The following is a 24,198-nucleotide window of genomic DNA, read 5'->3' as shown; positions in this document are numbered from 1 at the left end:
AGTTATGCACTATCGCCCTCCTTATACTTGATATAGACCAAAAATAATTAACTTAAACCAACTTTGATTAAGCCAAACATCATTTATCATTTTCATTTATTTCTTTTTTGTCACCTACTTCCTATTATTCCTATCACTAGCCTTTAAACCACGTTTCATTTAATTTACATAACATGGCATGTAAAGTTCAAACATAATGAATTTGGTTATGTAATACATAGAGTATGTTAAAGCAGATTCATATGTTAACTGACCATTTTCAGATTTTTGGTTATTTTGGTATAGGGATTCGCTATGGTATTTCTGTATTTCGAGCCGGGTTAAGATATTTTTAGTTCGGGTTCGATTATTTCGGATCGGTTTGGATAAATATATCTATATTATATGATCTTAAAATATGTTTAGCATAAATATAAATACTTTAAATAAAATAAGAGATTTAAAATAGAAATATAAAGTTAATTATATCTATGTTCGGTTATATTCAAATATCTATTCAGGTTCGGGTATTACCCGTTCGGATTCGTATATTCAATCTCTGCTAATTCAATTCCCGTTCGAATATTTTGTTACTTCAATTTAAATTTCAGATCAGGTTTTTCGTGTCAGGTTCGGATACGAGTTCAGATATCGAACAAAATGCCCAAGCCTAATTTCAGACTTGCAGGTTCATGCAGATTATTTATATTTATATTTACAACTATATTAAATATATTAAAAACTCATTCAACTTTCTCATTAATTGACAACACTATTCTAAATCCATTTTCTTATAAATAATTCCGACAATTACCAATATATATCAACATTTACCAGAAGGATAGTTACCTAATTTTTATTTAGACTAAAAATATTTACTATTTCAAAATGATATCTAATATATTCTGATCACAACTGTTGAATATATAGTTTATTTTTATTACACAAAAGTACAAATTAGCTTATATTTTTAATTTGGTATATAGCTTTCAGATATACTGATTCCTAAAAATATTTAAAATATAGAAATTCAATAACAAAAAAATAAAAACCAGAAAATGTAGCAAAAATATAGCTATCTAAATCAGAATCAAGATCAAAATTCCATATCCATATCAGGTTCATGTATTCAAATTAAACTTAAAATTTTATCAGGTTTCTAACATTGTTCTTTGAACCAAATCAAGAATCAAAATAACAAAACCCAAATTCGTAAATAACCAAACTATTACTATATTTCATGAACTGAAATCCAAAATCCACAATCGAACCGAAACCGAAAAAACAACAAAATATGGACACGAACCAAAATTTAAATATATAAAATAATTTTTGAAACTATAGTAGATTTCAAATGAAATGAATACTATTTAACATCCCAACTTTATACAAAATTAAAATAGTAATATCTTCTAGTGCAGTTTAGCTTCAAAAACTGAAATCTATACTAATCAATGAAAAAAATAAGAATTAAAATTTATCTTCTAGTGCAATTTACCATCCCAACTTTTGGTACAAAAATGTGTGAAAAATGAACAATATGTATATACTTGGATAGTAAGATTCTGTGAGAAATTGGCACTCGGAATGATAAAATGTGAAAGCAAAAGACATGCATTGCTTCAATTCGAGTCTTTTAGACACCTAGGAATCTATAGGAACAGAGATTTGTCTCGTGAAAGAGAGTGAGAGAGACATATTACAGTCCTCAATCTCTTCGCCAGTTCATTGACTTTCATGTTCTACTGAATTTGAGCCATTTGATTCGAAATCTCTTGTTTTCGTTAAATTCCAGATAAATTCGTGGTCACCATGGCATTTTTTTTTTACTATTTCTAAATACCACCATTCTATCTTTCATAAATAACACCATTTAAAATAATAGTTAACATTATTCAACACCCTGTTTTACATTTTTAATATTACACATCATCTTTTAAATTTATTAATTTAGTATTTATGAATTTTGACATTTACAATCATTTTAACAAAACTCAACATCTTACTCAATTATTTTAACTCATTTTTTTTTTCATTTTTTATATTTTGTATATGTAGTTTTAAAACAAAAGGTATTTTTTATATTTTATATATGTAGTAAAAATATATGTGGGTATATATATGCAAATATTCGAAAAAGATAAACAATTTACACTGCAATAAATTATTTTATGGTATTTGCATTCCCTACTCAAACTTTTTAGTGTATTTAGCTGTATATCCAAAACTACCATGTTCCACTATTTAGTAAATGTGTTTTGCTCTGCTATCTCTAAATGCTATTATATCCCACTATCTGGTGAATGCTATTAAACCAAATAAGAAAAAATTTGACATTTTCATTCTACTTTTTCAATTAGAAGCTCCACATAGTCTGTGTAGTAGTTTCTTAATTTCCACTCTGTTTTAGGATTTTCACCTTATTCACTCTATTTTATTTGGTTGTATTCTATTTAGAAATCGTATAACAAAAACATGACTTTATATAAATAAACAAGTGTTATATTTTGGTATTGTATCATTGCTATATATCGTTTTGGTCTATACTTATTGATCAAAATAGGTGATGGTTACAAGGTGTTTAATACTATAACCATCTACAACTTCAACAAAAATCTTTACTCCATTTTACTTTATAACCTCTCCAAAGCATCTCCAATATATTACTCCATTTTATAAAATGAAATTGTGCATTATTTCATTTTTACTCCAAAATATTTTCTAATGATTCTCCTTTTGTTTAGTTAATAATTATTGTTAAGACCTTCAACTTATAAAAATTAACAATTAACCCAACTATTTTATGTTTATAAAAATTTCCACAAGAATATATTTTATTTAAATAAAAATGTATTATTAAAAATATAAAAAATATATAAAATATATAAAATCCATATTTTATTTTAGTAATAAGCATTAAAATATTTTTCACAAATGATCAACTAATGTATTTCGTAATAAACAATGGCATTCTTTATCTTTGATTTTCTAAATTCAACCAAGAAAATTTTGAAATCTAACAGTTTCATCTTCTACAATTTCAATAACTACGGATGATACTTCTGTTCCAACTTCAGTTATACAATTTTTATCATATGCAATTCCTAATTCAAAAACAAAATTATAATTTTTACCTACAGAAAACAAAGTTTTATTTGTATTTTGAATTTCCTACATGATCCAAATGTTTATGCATATATCAAGCTCAACAAAGTAAAAATAGTGTCATATGAAAATGTTGACCGACAAAATAAACAAACTTATCTATTCCGTTTGAACAATAGTTCACCAAACTTAGTAGTTTCAAAAGCAATTTATCAGATCTTTAAATCATTTATGTTTATTTTTATTTTTATTAGTTTATGCCACTTTTATGTAAGATCTGATAAATTGCTTTTATTTTGTATATGCATATATCAAGCTCAACAAAGTAAAAATAGTGTCATATGAAAATGTTGACCGACAAGATAAACAAACTTATCTATTCCGTTTGAATAATAGTTCACCAAACTTAATAGTTTCAAAAGCAATTTATCAGATCTTTAAATCATTTATGTTTATTTTTATTAGTTTATGCCACTTTCATAAATCCTTAGAGTTTAGGGTTTAGTGTTATTCATATTTAGTTTTTAATGTTTATGATTTAAAGTTTATGATTTATCTAAAGATTTATGGTTTAGGATTTAGGGTCACCTAAGGGTTTAGATTTATGATTTAGAGTTTAGGTTTTAGTGTTTTGCTGACGTCGTTAACAATATTAATTTTTTGATAATTATTAATATTTCCTTATTTATTTTAAAGACATAAATAATTTGAATTTTCTTTATTATTTTCATTTTGTTTTCTTTTTGAAAAGATATTAAATCTAAAATAACTAATTTCTATTGGTTGGTGAATCTACTTGTTTACCCTAAAGGGTGAACCCAAGAAATTCTCTAAAATGATTACGCGATCTTTTTGAATATCATATTTGTATTTATGTTATTATATCATTTTAAATATTATTTGTATGAAATAAAAATATTCAAGATTAAAAGATTTTTTTATAATAAGTAAAATTCAACTCCAAAATAGAATAATATGTAGGATTACTCTATAAATGAAATAACTTTTAACTATTATTATATTTTGGAGTTGAATATGGAGTGGGATCGAGAATTATTTTACTCCAAATAGAATTTAGAGTCAAAAAATGAAATAAGGTTTGAGATCTATCCCCATTCCAAAACTATAAAACAGAGTAATTTTTTTTTGTTCATACTCTGTTTTCCACTCTTTTTAAAAATAATTTATAGAATGAGGACAAATATGCTATAATGCGTATACCACTAATTTACCTATAATGTTATAATTGAAAGACATGAACCTCTGATTAGGATCAACAAAACAATTTAGACTATAACTTTTTTTTGTCATAACTCAAGAGCATTACTAACAGTGATCTACATAGTCCTCTGCAATACTTCGTATTTATTAGGTTTTTATTTAGTATGACATCACCTCAAAATCAATTCCTCTGCCATTTCGTTATGTATGTTCATGTGCAAAAAGACGTATATGTATAACTGTCGTAAAAAGGCAATTTGTCTCTGTTGTGTGGTGTCGTCGTGTCTGGCCGACACTTGTAGCCAAAATTTTACACGTACATATCAGTTCATATTCTACATCTGTACACGTATCGTATTCATCTCTTTTGTTTGTATATGTTGTTTCCTTCGTGTGCTAGCTATGTTTACTATTTTATGTTGTTTCCTTCGTGTGCTAGCTATGTTTTCTATTTTTAGCATTCCGCCAAACTAGAGTTGTAACCCGTTGGCATTTCCGTGGTCCTTGTTCCTTTATCACACGGAGGTAAGATTTAAACTCTTTAGTAGGAATACAATTAAATGATATTAAAACGAAAAGTTCTGAAAAGGTACAGCCTGGAAGAGGTGGAGCCGTTCCTAGAATTTAGGAGAGCCGAGAGCTAACAAGATTTTTGTACTAATTTAGATTTCATCACATTATCTCTCGATCCAAAACCCTCTAAAGCGACAACCTTCTCTTCCCCCATCCCCATGGTATGTAAAAAATTACTTCTTTTTTTTTGCCATCTAAAGGTATTTTATTAAAGGGCCGTAGCCCAAAAACGAAGTACAAACAACCAAGGCCTAAAAACCCAACCGAAAAAGACCCAAACAAAAGAAAATCCGGGTCCAAACATTAACACCCGACAAACCATGGATCTAAAGCGAACACGAATCACCACGTATTAAATCCTCAACAGCGAGAAATAACATGTGTCACCAAGCCGAAGAGCTCACCGCTCCGAGTGATTTCACCGGAAAACGAACAATTACGCCCCGGAGACAAACGAAGCTTCCCAAATCTCCACCATCGGAGAGTCGAACCACGAAGAGAATCTATGAGCCTAGCTAAGATCTCATCCGGTTCCCCAAATCCACACGGGATAACATCCCGACACTACCACCGCCGTCCTCATCGCTGTAACACCATTAATGGAGAGCTTCATCGCCTGTCGAGATCTCATCCAACAGGAGCTACATCGTCGAAACGAAGACCAGACGATTTCATCCCTTTGCTTTCTTCAACGGAGAGTAACCATCAAACCATCGATATCTCTCCCTGAAGCAAAATTGCAAACCACCGACCAATACAACAAACAGATCGTCGGATTATCACCGGACCGTCACCGTACAGAGACCAAGCGACACAAGAAATCAAAGCCGACCATCCACCCTTATCGAAGCGATGCAATGCCGGAGTCAAAGCCGGACGTCCACCACGAGAAGGGCGCGGCGCCGGAAGCAGAGTCGCCGCCAGAAGACGACGAGTAGGAAGAGGAACGGGGACCACCGCGAGTCTCTCTCTCTCTTTTTAGAGAGAAGAGAGAGCTTCTACCATCCCTTTTTGTTGACCGACCCATGTAAAAAATTACTTAGATCTTTAACAGTTATTCTTTAAATTTTGAGGGCAGAAATCAAAAATGAAATATTTAAAAAAAAAAATTAAACCCCGTTTTAAGAATTGTATGGTGAGAAGAAAAATTAATATTATTGATAACTAATGATATTCCGGCGCGTACGTTATATTCTTATATGAATTTATAATTTATTATATGATTTTAGTAACTAAAAATATTCTAAAAATATGAAAATGAAAATATGTTTAAAATTTGATATTTTCTGATTTTTTTTATAGTTAGCGACCATAATATATTACTTTGTTTGAAATTGTTTATTTCAAAGTAGAATAGTATAAGTGGTTGTTACTTCCTGACTTGAAACATGGGAGAAGATTCCATAGATCACAATGGATCCTCTTTAGAGGCCTAGACACACGAGACTGAAAATGAAAAAAATTGTAATTTATTTGCTCTTCCCTACCTGACAAGTGATTGGTAGATAGGCTCCATTGCCAACCATCACTGAAGCATTTCCTTCATGAGGATGAATACCTTGCAGGTTAGTGGTAGACGATGTAACATGAGTTGTTGCTCCCAAATCAGGATATCAGTCCTTTGACTTCAGACACACGTAAAGAGGTGAAGGCTTCAGCAGCTTGATAATTGTTATTAAACCTGTTGTAACATTTGATTGCAGTATGGCCAACCCTTTCACATATCTGACAAGTTGGCCTCTCATTCTGAATGTTAATGTTAGATTGATGTTGTGAGAAGCCATGTTCCCTGCTGTAGAAACCACCACGACCACTGTAAGACCCAGATCTGCCTCTTCTTTTGTAGTTCGGGTTAGGGCTGGGCAAAAAAAATTCGAACCAAATCCGATACAAAAATTAGTATCAAAACAAATCCGATTCGGAAAAAATAGTATCGAAACCGAACTGAATTTGGTTAAATATCCGATCGGTTTCAAAATTTTGATATCTAAAAAACCGAAACTGAATTCGTTCCAAATTGGAATATTTTAGGTATTCAAATATATCTGAATCAGATTTATATACCTGAATATGTTAACTATTTTTAGATTTAATATCCAAAATGTATAATATATTTTAAAGTTGTCCAAATTATTTGAAAATATATGTGAATAGTCAAAAGTAAATATCTAAAATAGCTAAACAATACTAAAAAGCAAAAGTACTTAAAGAGCTATTAATTATCCATTCAAATATTCAGATCAAACCAATTTTGTATTAAGTTTAGGTATTTTATCATACATTATTCAAATTTATATGTTATATATTATTTTTTTATTTTTTTAGATTTTCAGAAATTTAAATTATGTATATATGAATTTAAATGGATTATCCGAACTCAAACCGAACCAACAAAAGTCCGAACCAAAATTTCTAAATATCCGAATGAATCTAAATTTTTAATCCCAAAAATCCGAAACCTAAATAGAGTCGAGTCAAACTAGAGTGTATACCTGAATGTCCGGTCGTACTCAAAATTTTGCGATAAAGGCCCAATGGTCCTTTTGTGCCAAGTATTACAAGGAACCTAACTTGTGAATCTAAATTGATTTTAGAGAGAAGTTTCTCTATCTATATCACACACACACACTCACACAAATCTATATTTATCTTTCAATGGTAACGTCTGCTCACCATCTAGGCAAATTTCTATATTGTGCTCCTCTAAAAATATCTCTTATTTGAACAGGTTTCTTACACATTTAGGTTTTCCTCAAACTTTGAAAAAGGGTAACCGAATCTGTACTTTCACACAACTTACCCATTTCTTTTTTCATGTCATGTGAGAATTTTGGATGAGAGAAGAAGATGAAGACTATAAGTGGTTTAGGGATAGGGTTGAGTTTGGTGTGTGGGTTTCTTCTATTAGCACTTGTTGCAGAAGTCTATTACCTTCTGAGAAGGAAGAAGAAGATCATAAGCCAAGAAAGCGAAGAAGAGAAAGAAGAAGACGAACAGGTTGGGTACGCTAAGGAACTTATCCAGCTGTTCTGTTTCAAAGAGCCTGAGGCCAACAAAGGCGAAAGAGAAGTGGAAATCTCGAGGAATCAAGATTTAGAACTAGGGTTTGAAGCAGAGCTAATGAAACTTCATAACCAAAGGTTTCTCTTCACAATCATAGAAGAGACAAAAGCAGATTTGGAATCTGATGATGGAAAATCAAGACTAGGCTCAAGGTCAAGAAGAAGGAGCTTGAGTAATCTTCCGCTGGGAGTAAATGACTGTACTACCCCTGGTTTCACTCCATTGACTTCTCCTACTACACTAACGTCCTCTCCCTTGGAGTCTTACTCACGCCACGGATACAATCCTCTGTTCGAGTCAGACGGGGAGCTTGAGTTTAATAAGTTTTTCAGGTCTTCTTCTTCTTCTTCTTCTCCTCCGCCTAAGTTCAAGTTCTTGAGGGATGCTGAAGAGAAGCTGAGGAGGAGACTGATCGAAGAGAAGCTGAGGAGGAGACTGATCGAAGAAGCCGAAGTAGGAGAGCAAAAACAAGAACTTTCGATTATATCGGAGGGTTCGTTTCTGAAGTTCATGAATCCTGCGATGGTGAACAGAGAAGAGAAACAGAGTAGTCAAGAATCTGATGAGACGGTCTCGTTTTCTCATTCTTCTTCTTCATGTACAAATCTTAGAACGTTAGACCAGAGGTCCACACTGGTTGTTTAGTAGTTAGACATCTCTTGCTCTACTCCTTACTTTTTTTGTTTGTTGAAATTTTTATAAGAATTTCAATTTTATTTGTGTGAATTATCTTTTCTTTCTCTCATTCTTATTCGTTGGGAATATTTTCTTTTTGAATGTGTTAAATTTTTATTCATCAAAAAAAAAAACTCTTTTACATCAAGTGCAAATTTTTTTTTTTGATCAACTGTACCATATTTAAGGCACCTGAAATCTATTGAATATTCACAATCTTGTACCAAACCAAAACTGTAAACCTCCCTCCATGCTTCTTATTCTCTTTGATCTCATCAAGCCCAGTTTGTTTCTCACACCTTTGTCCATCATCTTCTTCAATACTTCCATGGGCATAAGCTTCTCCCCATGTTTCAGCTTATTTCTTTCACGCCACAGAGCGTACATAGCTGCTTGAAACGTATATCTGATACAGAACAATCTCTTTTTTTTCCATTTTCTCATCAGAAATCAAAATCGGAATAGCATTCCACTCATTTGTATAAGAATCAAGCAGTAGCCCTTTAACGAGATACTCCCAAACCTGAGAGGAATATGAACACTCGAAAAATAGATGATCCTTTTGACTCTTGAGCAGTTTTGCATAAAGCACATATTGTGTCAAACTCCTTGCAGATGCTTGTTGTAGATAATCTGAAAAAAATTGCAGATGCTTGTTTTTATATACGTATTAATCTGAAAAAAAATTGCAGATGCTTGTTGTAATTTCCTTTGAGAAAAAAAAATTAAGCAAGAAAATTGGCTATGAAAATTTGTAATCATAAAGCTTTTGAAAAAATAACTTTAAATAAGTATATTAGGTTTTGGAAGTTGGAGTTAATAATTCAAATCTTTACGGCGCCACCAAGTTTGAAATTTTCAGCCTCCTTAAGTTTTTATAATCTACCAAGTCCTATCAAAATATTACTATTTCTTACACCAAAAAAAATATTACTATTTCAAGTAAACGATAAAAAGTGCAATGTTCTTTTCTTTTCATATAAATTGTGTAAATGCTATCAAGCCCGCAAATTACGGCACCATATAACATCATGCCTAAAGCTTTTTCATACACTTGTGATATATTTAAAAGGGAGGCAAACTTGAGAGAAAAAAATATATCGTTTTAGTATATGTTTAAACTAATTACAAACTTGGGAGAAAAAAAAATACCTTTTGTGTTGTCTGAACTAGAAAAGCTCATGGCATCACGCGATGCATCGCCGAAAGGGTTTGGTTTAATTTAGCTTGCCTTTTTCACACTTTTCCTTCAGGAATATACCAATATACAGGTGTGTCTGATTCCATATGGAAGCAACCAAAAATATAAGATAAAGGATCTCATTAATTGAACTATGTGCGGTTACTGTATATAACATCATTATCGAGTCGAACAGCAAAAAATACAAAATTTAAATTTGTAAAGTATCCAGATTGAAAGACTATACTTTTAGCATGAAAAGGTTAAATCAATATCATAATCTGAACCTGTAATAATTTTCATCTAAAGGATTGTTTATACCAAAAAGTGTTATTGGACCACGTAACTACTGATCGAAGTGTTGTTGAATTGGCAATGCGGCAAAGATACTGTAAAGTATAAATGTAAACCATATGTATAAAATGGAAATCAAAATGTATTTCTGTAAAGCGCACATATATATATATATATACTAATGCGCTGATATGGAACGTACAATATAGTAGTCTACACTATTCAGTAATCATGCTGTTCATACGTATTTATGTACATATTTGATGACGAATGTGAACATGGCGGCACGTGAAAGAACCGAGCTCAAAGGGGGTCCAAGAACACACGTCAACATCGTGTGGCCTACTTTTATTGTTAACTAGATCCAGATCCGCGCTATGCGGATATTAGTTGATCAAATCTTCATACAAATTATCGAGATTAGATTATATGTGTTTTTTTATTATATAACTTCTTTTATTATTTACTTTTGTTTTGTTTTGTAGATGTTATTTTTGATTTAGGATTAGTTTGACTGGATGGCAAACTATATATATTTTATTTTCGATCAAAACATGATGATCAGAAGCATGTCGTTTGATTCAAAACATCTCTTAGGTTCATAGAATAAAGTAGAGTTGATTGTTTCAGGTAAATAGATAAATAAAATGAATTTATTTTAGACTTCACGTACGAAATTCTATGAAAAATCAAATCAAAGGTAGTCAAACCAAAACAAAACAGTAGCACTCTACAAAGTAATAAAAAAAAAACTCGCTTTAACACACTTTCATCACTCCTCTCTTTTTTCAAAATTACTGAAAACTTTTTTGAAAACAACATTAGTAGTTTTCATTTGCGGCTTCCCATTTCTATCCACGATCAACACTTAACCATAGTCATTTGCGTCTCTTATTTTCTCGTTTGAGGTGTAGAAAGTATTAGGTAATGGAATATATTTTTTTAGTGATATCATTAGGATATTCTGATATCCGTATTTTATGAGATCAAAAGCAACTTTCGGTTCCCATATTTTGAGGAGCTGTTTTATGAAGTTAAGATGCAATCTTAAAAATTCTGGATAGGAAGATTATAAGTACGGTGCTTGGAATATTAGGAAGAATATTTTCAGAATTAAAAGGAACTAAGTTGTTAGAGATTTTTATTGTTAGCACGGCACGTTAATTAGTTAAGATTAGATTTATATATTCTTATTGAGGTTAGAATATTCTATCATATTAGATTATATGTATATAATTAATAGAAATATTAATAATTTGAATTTCAAAATTGATATGAACTGAAGTTTGGATTTATAATCTCTGCCGATTTATGTAATGTCAATGATGAACATGATCTAAAAACTATGTGATTGAAGCTTATATGCAGACTATATTTGTGTTCATAGTGTTTCGTATGGTTGAAGTTGAACAAAATTTTAAACAATTTGATTTCTTTCTGTGAACAGGTAGTGATCGGAGAAGACACATAAATGATCATGTATATAAACACTGCAGAGACGATCATGTATAGTCACATGAAGTCCAATTGAAGTTATTGTATTATTATTCAAATAGTTAGATAACGTACGTAGTTACGACGACCAGGAAGGAACCACGCTCTTTCAAAGACCTCGTATCTGTAGCTCTCTATCATACTTTCATAAACAACGTAGGTTCCAAAAACAATTTCCCAATTTGGTATGTACTAGGTGATTTTCTCGTGCTCATGCACGGATACAAATATTTATAAATTAAATATGTTACAATAGTTGATTGTTATTTAATTTTAATTTTGAATTAATTTATAATTTGTATGCATAATTTATACTAATAGTTATTATATTATTTTAATCAGACATGTGATTTTAAATAAGTTATCATTTGGGTATATTGGATTGCATCAATCAATTTCTCTAAATTCAACTAATATTTTTTATTTTAAATATATGAAAATTATGATTATTTGCTTTTACTTTGGTTGTTATCTTAGATATGTAAATATATTTGAGGAAGATTATGTATAACTTAAGATATATTTTGCTTAGAAAGAAGTAAAAATAAACTAAATATTTGATTCCAAATTACAAAAATTAAACTATATGTTGATTTTTAAAATAAAATATTAGAAAATAAAACGATAATCAATTGAAAGTTACTTACATAAGTAACTAATACTTTTTGGAAGCTCATGAACACATATCAATATTTACAATAACTAAAATATTTATAAATTCTAAATAATTTTATGTCTTATATATATTAAATGGTAAACTGAAATTTATGCAAATAATCCTAAAAATGAGAATTCAGATTTGCGTTGGTATTTTGATTATAGTTATATTAACTTTGACAAACATAAAACATAAAATTTAATATTAAAAAACATTTTTAATAATGATAATATATAATATATCTACCTTGTTAAATTATATAGTGTTATGTTAATTTAAAATATTTTAATTATTTGATCAAAAGTTAATTTTACTTTATTTTTAATATCTCTTTAAAATAAACAGTTTAATTTTTTGTGATTGTATTTTAGAAATCATATTATATAAGTAAAATATAATTTATATATTACGAAATCACATTATATACAAATATATATTTTCATCTAAGAAAATATAGATATAAATAAATATTTTATTACTTCAAAAGTATATTTTATGTTATTTAAAATAGTCTTAAATAGAATATTTCTATTTTGTGAAATTTCCTTTTTTTAATGAAATCATATTATATAAACATATATTTTCGTTTTTATTTTTTTAAAAAAACTTTATAAATGTTTCCTTTTTATTATATATGTTATTTGGAAATTTTTAAAAGAAACTAAATAAAATTTTCAATAATCTCTATAATATTATTTGAGAAGTCAGTTTCCTATGTGTCGCGATCATATTAACTCTCACGATGGTTAATTACATTGATACCCTTAATAAATTAAAAAAAATTACATTTAAATACTATTATTGAAATTTTTATTTAGTTTTTTTAAAAAAATTTCCAAATAACATATATAATAAAAAGGAAACATTTATCAAGTTAAAAGATAAAAAATAAAAACGAAAATATATGTTTATATAATACTAGATATGGACCCGTGCGTTGCACGGGTTTATTTGATGTTTTAATTTACGAACACATAAAAAGATTAGAAATATTTTTCTCACGTTAGTTCTTGGATTTTCAGTATATATTGGTGATATTTTAATAACAATAATCTGTTTTCTTACATAATTTTTTTGATTGATATTCTATTTCAATAATAATGGTGTTTTAGTACATTGATATTTTTATTTTTTAATAAATACTTCACTTTTTATTATTTTTCAAATTAGCTATAGTTAATTGAAATATATAGAACTGTGAACTCTCTATATTGTTTATATTGTGTAAGACAAACTAAAAGCGACACAATTAAAAATATTAATATTACATAACACCAGTTAATATGTTTTATCGATAGTCAGCTAAATATTGAATATATTTCTAGATAAAACATCAAATTTATTTACTTTAACATTCATGGTGTGACTTTAACATCTTTTCTGTATACAATATTTTGTAAAACACTATTGTTGCTATGTTTTAAAAATTTGAAGTTCTCCGGTTGTAGTAACTCTTGATAGTGCAACATATAATTGTAAGACTGGACTTGACAAATAGACCAACTTTTTAAGCTTTGACCTTAACTCTGGTTGATAGTCATTTCATAGAACACTCTTATAGAAAATTGAAATCTTTTCATTTTGAAAGGTCATCTTGCATACGTCGGTATGAGACTTATTCTAGGAATACAAATCTGTTTTTCCACATAACTTCCGGTTAGGATTTCGGCTTCAATATTCATGTTGTATAGGCGAGTTATTCATAACATTATTCTATTGGAAAGTCTTCCTTTTTTATTTAAATTCCTTAATATCATGACCTACAACAATCCATTGGAAAGTCGTTCTCTTTGATTTAAATTTCATAGTAGCATGATCTACAACAACATAACCAATTTTTATATGTTGATAAGAATAAACACACATAATCATAATCACATTAACTTAGTCACAATAGCATAACAGCTGGACCAAATATCCGTAAATTTTGATTTTATCTGTTTCGATTTGAACCAAAATTCCAAATATATGTAACTCTACGAAGCAAAGAAAATACTTATATGCAATATCTGTAAGAAACGAAGCAAATCACAAAATACTAATATTATTAAGAATGAATATCTGATATGATCCGTTATATGAATACATATACATGTATGTAAAGACGTATATATACATAATTTATATAAATATTATATTGTATATAAGTTTTATAGTACTTTTTAATAAATTTATTAAGTTATTTATTAGAAATTTAAAAGTAATAAATATTTATTTTTGTAATAAAATGTTATTATTATTTTATCTTATTTTTGGAATTTATGATTTATTTACTAATTTTAATTTATTTTTGCGGATCGAATCGGATATCCTGTCGAAAATCTAAAATTATCTGAATATCCGGAGTACCGAATATCCGTGTGGCTACAGATCGAATTGGATCAAATAATTGATTATTATAACAAAATGGATCGGATCAGAATATCTCCAAAAATTCGGATATCTGATTCATGTTCACCACTACATCTATATGTACAAACGGCTAAGTATAATTGTAACAATAACTAATGTATAAAAACATGACAATTATATTCTTTTTAGAAAAATTTCAACATCAGTTTAATGTGAAGATCATGATATCTAGTTATTTCCTCATGTGACACCAAAAAAAAGATAACACGCGAAGATGTGAAAGAACATACAAAAAAACTGACCAGATATTTTTCTTACTTAATCCTGCAAAAAATTACTTTTTAAAACACAAATTGTTTTTATTATCTTCCTATATAATTTATTAATCATAAGATATTTTAACAAATGTCAAAATTTTATAAGGAAAATTAATATCAAATAATATTTTACAATTATCTTTTTTTGGATTTTGGAAAAGGAAATTAGTATTAAATAAGTTATTTTACAATCTTCTCTTCTTTAAGATTTGTAAAAAGGAAAATTTCTAAATATTACTATTAAATAAATTTTAAAATTAAATTTTACAATTTAATATTTTTTAAAACTAAATTTTACTATTAAATTTACGAAATTTATTTATTCAATTTCTTTTAATTTGATTAGTATATATATTTTTAATCATGAGATATTCTAAGACAACTTCAAAATATTAAAAGAAAAATTACTATCAAATAATATTTCTAGAAGAATATTATTAAGTAATTTTTAAATTTTCTTTTTTACTATTAAATAATTTCAAAATTCGTTTTTTGTTTTTATTCTTAGTATATATTGTTTTAATCATGATATATTCTAAAACATGTCGCATTATTAAAAACGAAATTACTATTAAATAATATTTTGTTTAAAATTTTTAAAATGGAAATTTACTATATAATTAATTTCACCAAAAATTGTTTTTATTATCTTATATATTTATTTTAAATGATGAAGTAGTTTAACACATATCACAATTTTAAATATATAAATGTCATATGTCACAATCATGTTAATTAACAACTTTGAAGAACCAAGTTTCCTATTAAGTAATTTTAGAATATTATTAAGTATTTTTAAAAATTTCCTTTTTACTATTAAATCAATTTTAAAGTTAATTTATTTCAAAATTCGTTTTTTGTTATCTTAGTATATATATTTTATATCATTATAAATTTTAACCTCTTTTAAAATATTAAAAGGAAAATTACTATCAAATAATTATTTACAACTATGTTTTGTTTAGGATTTTAAAATGGAAAATTACTATTAGATATACTTACAATTACTTTTTAACAAAATTTGTTTTCGTTATTATCTTAATATATATTTTTAGTTATAATATAGATTAACACATGTCCCAATCTTAAAAAATTAATGACACGTGTCGCGATCATGTTAATTAGTAACTTTGAAGAACCAAGCTTTAAGATTTTTAAAATGGAAATTTACTATATAATTAATTTCACCAAAAATCGTTTTTATTATCTTATATATTTATTTTGAATGATGAAGTAGTTTAACACATATCACAATTTTAAATATATAACTGTCATGTGTCACAAACATGTTAATTAACAACTTTGAACAACCAAGTTTCCTATTAAGTAATTTTAAAATATTATTAAGTATTTTTTAAAATTTCCTTTTTACTATTAAATCAATTTTAAAATTAATTTATTTCAAAATTCGTTTTTTGTTATCTTAGTATATATATTTTATATCATTATAACTTTCAACCTCTTTTAAAATATTAAAAGGAAAATTACTATCAAATAATTATTTGCAACTATGTTTTGTTTAGGATTTTAAAATGGAAAATTACTATTAGATATACTTACAATTACTTTTTTAACAAAATTTGTTTTTGTTATTATCTTAATATATATTTTTAGTTATAATATAGATTAACACATGTCACAATCTTAAAATTATAATTGCCACGTGTCGCGATCATGTTAATTAGTAACTTTGAAGAACCAAGCTTTATATAATACTAGATATGAATTTGTGTGTTGCAAGGGTTTTCAATTTTAAATTTTAAATTAGAAAACAAAATTAGTATTAAATAAATTATTTGTTAAAACATAATTTTAAAAAGAGAAAAGTAGAGAAAAATACTATCAGATAATCTTTTACAATTGTCTTATCTTTAGGATTTTAGAAAAGGAAAATTAGTATTAAATAAATTATTTTTCTAATATTTTTTTCTTTCAAATTTTTGAAAAGGAAATGTTATAAAATTTACTATTACATAATTTTAAAAATTAAAATTTTCAAGTACACCCGTTAGCTCTTCATTTAGGCAAGATCAAAAAGGAAACTTTTTCTGAGGGAGAATTCTTTACACACCTTGAGGATATTTAAAAAGGAAAAATACTATCAGATAATAATTATAACTACTTTTTTGACAAACTTTATTATCTTAGTATATTTATTTTTAATTATGAGATGGATTCACAAAAAGTGGAAAGTTACTATTAGATAATAATTATAATAACTTTTTAACAAAATTCGTTTTTGTTATTATCTTAAATATATAATGGATTTACACATATCACAATATTAAATATATAATTGCCATGTGTCGCGATAATGTTTATTAGTAACTTTGAAGAACCAAGCTTTATATAATAAGATGATTTCATTAAAAAGGAAATTTCACAAAATAGAAATATTCCATTTAAAACTATTTTAAATAACATAAAATATACTTTTGAAGTAATAAAATATTTCTTTATATCTATATTTTCTTAGATGAAAATATATATTTGTATATAACGTGATTTCGTAATCTATAAATTATATTTTACTTATATAATATGATTTCTAAAATACAATCACAAAAATTAAACTGTTTATTTTAAAGAGAGATTAAAAATAAAGTAAAATTAACTTTTGATCAGATAATTAATATATTTTAAATTAACATAACACTATATAATTTAACAACGTAGATATATTATATATTATCATTATTAATTTTTTAATATTAAATTTTATGTTTTATGTTTGTCAAATTTAATATAACCATAATCAAAATACCAACGCAAATCTAAATTTTCATTTTTAAAATTATTTACATAAATTTCAGTTTACCATTTAATATATATATAAGACATAAAATTATTTAGAATTTATAAATATTTTAGTTATTGTAAATATTGATATGTGTTCATGAGCTTCCAAAAATGTATTAGTTACTTATGAAATTAACCTTCTATTGATTATCTTTTTACTTTCTAATAATTTATTTTAAAAATCAACATATAATTTAATTTTTGTAATTTGGAATCAAATATTTAGTTTATTTTTACTTCATTCTAAGCATAATATATCTTAGTTATAAATAACTTCTTAAAATGTATTTACATATCTAAGATAACAACAAACGTAAATGCAAATAATTATAATTTTCATATATTTAAAATAAAAATATTAGTTGAATTTAGAGAAATTGATTGATGCAATCCAATATACCCAAATGATAACTTATTTAAAATCATGTCTGATTACAATAATATTATATTATTAGTATAAATTATCCATACAATTTATAAATTAATCCAAAATTAAAATTAAATAACAATCAACTATTGTAACATATTTAATTTATAAATATTCGTATTCGTGTAAGATCAACTATTGTAACATCAAGCTGTATTTTAGATTTTAATTAATGTGAGAAATGGCGATTGAGAGACTTGTTTTGAATTATCAACAAACGATTTTATGTTGAAAACTTGGACTCTATACTACAATAACATCACATGTCATGTACTATCTTATAGTTGACAGGCCGAACACGAGCTTCCTAGAACGGCCTAACTCGGGCCTCCAAATCAAGTGAAGATACAGTAATTTTCTTGAATGCTTTTACCATATGACAACTTGTCTATCAAAATGACGACTTTTATAAAATGTTAGAAAACTTTTCTCAACTAATTCTACATCAAATTTAAAGTAACGGTGGAATCTTTAGAGGCATAACTAATGATAGAAATATGTAACATGTAAATTTTTTACTTCATTAAGGGTATCAGCGTAATCAACCATCGTGAGAATTAACGTGAGCACGACACATAGAAAACTGACTTCTCAAATAATATTATAGAGATTGGTTTCTCAAGCAAATAGTTGTATATTTACGAGTTTAGAACTTGTAGGCGTAAGCAAGGACACATCTCAACCTTCCTTGAAACAAAATAACAAACGATAACAAAAAGACTCTAGAGAAAAGAATTATTAGAGAACAATTCAGTCATGAGGTGTTAGAGAATAAGTTTCGCTCATAAGCCCAATCTGAGCTCATCTCATTGGGCCTATGCCTGTTCTAACTCTCAGTGTTCAAGTCCCGGATCTTTGGATCTTTCGACATCATTGTAAAATTAGGAAGTTAAAATTAGGAAAAGTGTTTTTTTTATACATGAAATGTTCGGATAGCTCCACATAAAATTCTCTCGTGTGATTATAGAATAGTCACTAGGATATAACTTTGCAATTGAATCTTTGAGTAATCAGTGACTCATCACCGTTGTAACTTGGGAATTTAGAAACCTACAGACATCTTTTGATCAAAAAAAAAAAAAAAAGAAACCTACAGACATCTAAGTTGTAGTTGACATCTTTTGATCTTATTGATGTATTAGTTAGGAAATAAAGATTTAATGGTACTATATAGTATTAGTGTACTAGTCGATGATAACTGTTCTAATCAAGATTGTTGTTGATGATGTATATAATTAGTGTCTATACAACAGTTCTGTTTCTCACCTCTACTGTCATACCGATACAACGTATCTTCAGGTTAAGCTTCTTATATACAAATGTACATATATTATACAGCTGGTTTAGATAAATAATAGTAACAAATTACACTGAGCATGTGCACTTCAATTATATATAAAAAGTAACAATACATAATATTATATAAACTATAAAGTGTAATTTACCTCGAGAGAGGAATATTTTCATAAGAATAAGATAACTATGGGTAGGAGTTAGGGATGATCAGTTGACAAAAAAAAACTATGGGGATGATCAACACGGACGCATGTTTGCTTTTGTGGGAGAAGGGGGACAAAAGTCAAATTACACTGAAAATTTCAAGATTCAATATTAAAGTTCACTAACCCCCAAGACATTCAATAAGTCAACTTCTTGATTGAGATAGATTAACCATATCCATGGTTTTGTAGACACTAATTAGCTTAGGATCCTCCATTTATCCAAAAAGTAAGTAGGAAACGTGTACGGGCAAACATGGGTTTTGGACTCTTGGATAGAAGAAAAACATCTTACTCCCCTTTGATGTTAACTGGAATTTAGTATAAAGTATTTTCAAATGAACTAGACTACATAATTTTGTTTTTTTATAAAAAAATTTTTGCTATACTGATTTAATATTTGAAAGTAGGAATTGGAAATAAATTTGGCCTAAGAAGTAGTAAAATATCATTTATATGATACGATATTTTTAAAATTATATGATAGATAGAGTAGTTTCTGTCTACAATTGCGTATTTGTTCTTTCAATAATGTACAGATGATTTTGGTCGCCAATTTTAATAAAAGAACTCATGTGTATTATAGTTCGTTATTAATGTGCTAATTTAAACGTATATGATTCTTTTTTGATGAAAACATATATGAAATATTATGAGACAATATTAGAGATTATTTTGGCAGATCAATTGGAGAATCCGACGAACGAGGGTATAGAAAGAAATCCTATATGCAAAGGGTTCAATTAATATACAAATCACTACTGCAGATTACAGTTCAAAAATAAAAATTAATCTACCAATACTTTAGACAATAATGACTGCTATTCGAACTCAAACGTTGCGTTTACGTTGCATTTACAACTTACAAGTACGGTCGAACTCTGTTTTAAGTATTTTAAAAACTAGCACAAATTTTCATCATATATTTTGCACAAGGTAGGCGCAAAATAGTTTCATATTCTTCCCTTTACGTTTGGTTAATAAAAATTTAACTTCAGAAAGCAAGCTATGACAACATAAATGTATACAAACAATTAGATCCCAAATATTAACGTCAAATACTTACCCATCATTATCCAAATCATATACTGCAAACAATGTATTGCATACATATGGACACATGCTGCCGTAAATTAACAAAATCCTATTAGACAAAAGCGTATAGAACATGGATCAAGAATAGTTCTCTCAATATTCCAAAAGAAGTCTTCAACACCAACGGAGTTTGATTTCATAAGTTCAATGAAAACACTAAACTTTTGCTTTTTGTGGGGGGTTTGTAACACAATAATATATCATATAAACTTATAGGTAATGCAAACAGACAAAAAAAAAATCAAACTATGGATATATAGAGTATCTAAAGAAAATTGATCAATATCTAGCTTTTTTGATCTTCTTACCGAAATCTTGAAGAACAGACGGAGGAAACATAGATTCGACCTCTCTTGATACGTCCAATAAAACCACGGATCTCTTTAACCACATGGGTCTCCCTTTCATGGCCGGACTAGCTTTTGGCTTTCTTGGCGGCCGAGGAGGACAATGAGACCTTATGTTTGAATTCCTCGGCGTCTCTAGAATCTCTACCCGAGAAGTTTCGTCATTATATTCCCATTTTCGTTTACTTCTTGATTCATACTGGAGCTTTTCTTGTTCTTGATCTTGTTGCTTGTTGTTTCCATCACTTCTAGAGTTATATTCTTGAAGACTTGGAGATAATGATGATTTTGGAGGCTGAGGTTTTGATGGAACTAGGAGACTATCAGTACTTTGCATGGCTGCGATATCTTTGTCATCAGGCAACAACTGAAATATCTTTGTGTCTGGCATCTTATCACAACCAGGGAGAGGAATAGAAAAAGAAGGGTGAAATTTAAAGACAACCTAATGACTTTGATATCAGAGACATCGATAAAGCCTCGGTATATATATTTATATTAATGTATACAGTGTGTGTGTGTGTGTGTGTGTGTGTGTGTGTGTGTGTGTGTGTGTGTGTGTGTGTGTGTGTGTGTGTGTGTGTGTGTGTGTGTGTGTGTGTGTGTGTGTGTGTGTGTGTGTGTGTGTGTGTGTGTGTGTGTTTTGTAAATTAATAAGGAGGAAAATAAATTGTCACTAAGATACTTGTCTGTGTGTGTTTGATATGTGTGTGTGCGCTTGATATATAGCAAAGAGTGACACCTCCAAATCGACGATGCAGCAAGGCATGCAGACCGTAAAAAGAGAAAGGACTTTTCTTATTTATATTTTTGCTTGTAAAAGTTACACAAGCAGAAAGAGAAAAAAACTACTACTCACCGAGATATAATAAATAGTGTATTATGTATAAATTCTATTTAACCCCAGAACTCTCAGACTAATTTAGAATGAGAAAACGAGCATAACCAACATAATCCATTATTTTTTCAAAAATAAAACATAATCCATGACAAATATTCAAAAGTATGATCTTTAAATCAATTATCACAAAGAATAAATGTCCAAGCTAGCGTTTTGCTAATCCTAATAAAAATTTGCCTAAATTAAATGTTTTGGTATCATTTGATGAACTATAGGATCAAGATTAAAGATATAATAGCTTGAATGCAAACCTAAGCAATCAAAGTTTTGGAAACTCCAAATTTCAAATGGATCTAGGGTTTGTATAATATGAATGAACGCTCGTAATTAATGAGATATTTATTGAAAGCATAGTTTATCATTAACAAGAAAACATTATTTACGAGTAGGGTTTGAATACTTTTTAAGTAATATCAAGTTCGATCCACTCTACACTGATATATTATGGACATCTCTTGAGCTTATATATGAGCATCAGTATAATTTTATATAAAATTATGTGGGTCCTAACTCCTGACCACAAAGAAATTGAAATGGAAACGCACTTTGTGCGAGGGATCCAATGTATATGCTTCATATATTTCTGCTTTCTTTTTTGAAACTATTATTTATTTTTTTGCATTTACATACAAGCCACACAAATATAAATTAATCACTGTCTCTTAGCTCTTAGTATAAGTAATTATTAAAACTTTAGCGATAAAGGAAACCCTCCCGTGTTTCAAAAAAAAAAAGCAACCCTCCTTTCTCCATACTCAGATTCATGTCTTTTCATTCTTTTACCTCCAAGAATATCAACATAAAAAAATAGCGAATGCTCAACGACAATATTTATAACTTATTTCTTTTAGATTTTAGCAACTTTTGTATCTATTAAATTACTAATCAAATAAAACTAAATGATTTTATTTTCTCTATATATGTATATAAGGTATGTTCTTATATATTCTAGTTTGTTTATTGTATTTGTAGCGGGCTTTTTTTTTTTGATCAAACCAAGCTTTCCATTACTTTTAAAACACAATCAGTCTATAGAGTTTCCAACCACAGAGGGGTTGTTTGACAAAAGGAACAAAGCGTTCTTCGCTAACAGGTCAGCCGGACCATTACATTTGCGAGAAATAAACTTAAAGGAGATAGAGGAGAAGGAGTTACTCAACACGCCGAGGTCATGGAGTATCCCTCTAATAACGGTCACGTTCTTGTTTCCTGTGATCGCGTCAATAAGAACCTTAGAATCTGAACAACAGATTACGTCTTTGATGTTGGAGGAGATGGCCTTTGAGAGACCGGCTTTCAACGCTAGTGCCTCTGCTGTTAGAGCTGAGGATACATAGCGTCGGGACTCGGTTCCTTGGAAGGTAACTGTGTTTGCAGCATCCTTACAGATCCAAGCTAAGCCCCCTTGAAAAGAAGACCCGTTCCAGGCAGCATCTGAGCACATGAGGTGACAATGTGCTGGAACCTGAGGTAAAGAGTTCGATGGGTGACAGTCTTTAGGTGAATCAGAGACAAATTTGCGGTCCGGGAGTGAGGCCTGCCATTCCTTAGCCGCTTTGATAGCTTTTGCCACCATCTCTGTTTCCGAGAAAAACTTATCTTCGAACAGCAATTGATTCCTGCTAGTCCACAAAACCCAAAAAATCCAAGGGTATAGGAGAATTGTCAGGCCCGTGGAAGGTAAGTTGATCATTCGAGCGCTGGCCTTTAACAGGTCTTCCATCGTCTGTCCCACGCTACTGGTTGGCTTCAGGTGAGCTGGAACCAGATTCCAAACTCTTTGCGGGCTAATCGACCTAAAATATCCATTCCAGAACGTACAATGCATGTCAGATCATCTCAATTGCGGGACTCCATATTCATATATATCCAATTGGTAGTTAGCCAAACAACGCCTGAATAGACCAATAATTTATTAAATATAAGATAATATACTAATTCAACACGAATTGTAGCGGAAAAAATAGTTACAATGTATACTTCTTGAAAAATTTGTATACTTTTTTTTTTTTGTAACTAAAAATTTGTATACTTGGGTTATGAAAGGTCTACATATATACACAACCTAATTTGGGTGTAAATTTTCATAATAACGCTCATGTGACTCGTATACTTAGTTTTTATTCTTCAAAATCAGATCACGTGATTATATAACTAACATCTGCTGCATCTTCGTTTGTTAAAGTATCTGCTGCATCTTTTGTGGAATCTTTTCTCTT

General features: G+C 28.6%; 3 protein-coding genes across 3 annotated transcripts; 1 reads left to right on the top strand and 2 right to left on the bottom strand.

Moving 5' to 3' along the window:
• The first annotated feature begins 7,433 nt into the window (after window positions 1–7,433).
• On the top strand, window positions 7,434–8,667 carry LOC108826246 (uncharacterized). Its single transcript, XM_018599633.2, has one exon. The coding sequence runs from the start codon at window positions 7,726–7,728 to the stop codon at window positions 8,584–8,586; it is 861 nt and encodes a 286-aa protein (XP_018455135.2). The 5' UTR covers window positions 7,434–7,725; the 3' UTR covers window positions 8,587–8,667.
• An 11,976-nt stretch (window positions 8,668–20,643) lies between these two features.
• LOC108826195 (cyclin-dependent protein kinase inhibitor SMR14) lies at window positions 20,644–21,639 on the bottom strand. Its single transcript, XM_056994367.1, has one exon. It carries the CDS (start codon window positions 21,467–21,469, stop codon window positions 21,011–21,013), a length of 459 nt encoding a protein of 152 aa, XP_056850347.1. The 5' UTR covers window positions 21,470–21,639; the 3' UTR covers window positions 20,644–21,010.
• A 1,364-nt stretch (window positions 21,640–23,003) lies between these two features.
• LOC108824595 (uncharacterized) lies at window positions 23,004–23,702 on the bottom strand. The gene has a single exon (XM_056994678.1). It carries the CDS (start codon window positions 23,700–23,702, stop codon window positions 23,004–23,006), a length of 699 nt encoding a protein of 232 aa, XP_056850658.1.
• Window positions 23,703–24,198: the final 496 nt, after the last annotated feature.

This window comes from Raphanus sativus, chromosome 9 (genome assembly GCF_000801105.2).
Source record: "Raphanus sativus cultivar WK10039 chromosome 9, ASM80110v3, whole genome shotgun sequence".
NCBI classification, from domain to species: domain Eukaryota; kingdom Viridiplantae; phylum Streptophyta; class Magnoliopsida; order Brassicales; family Brassicaceae; genus Raphanus; species Raphanus sativus.
Note: the sequence above shows the minus strand (reverse complement) of the source record. Positions and strands in the feature narration are given on the sequence as shown.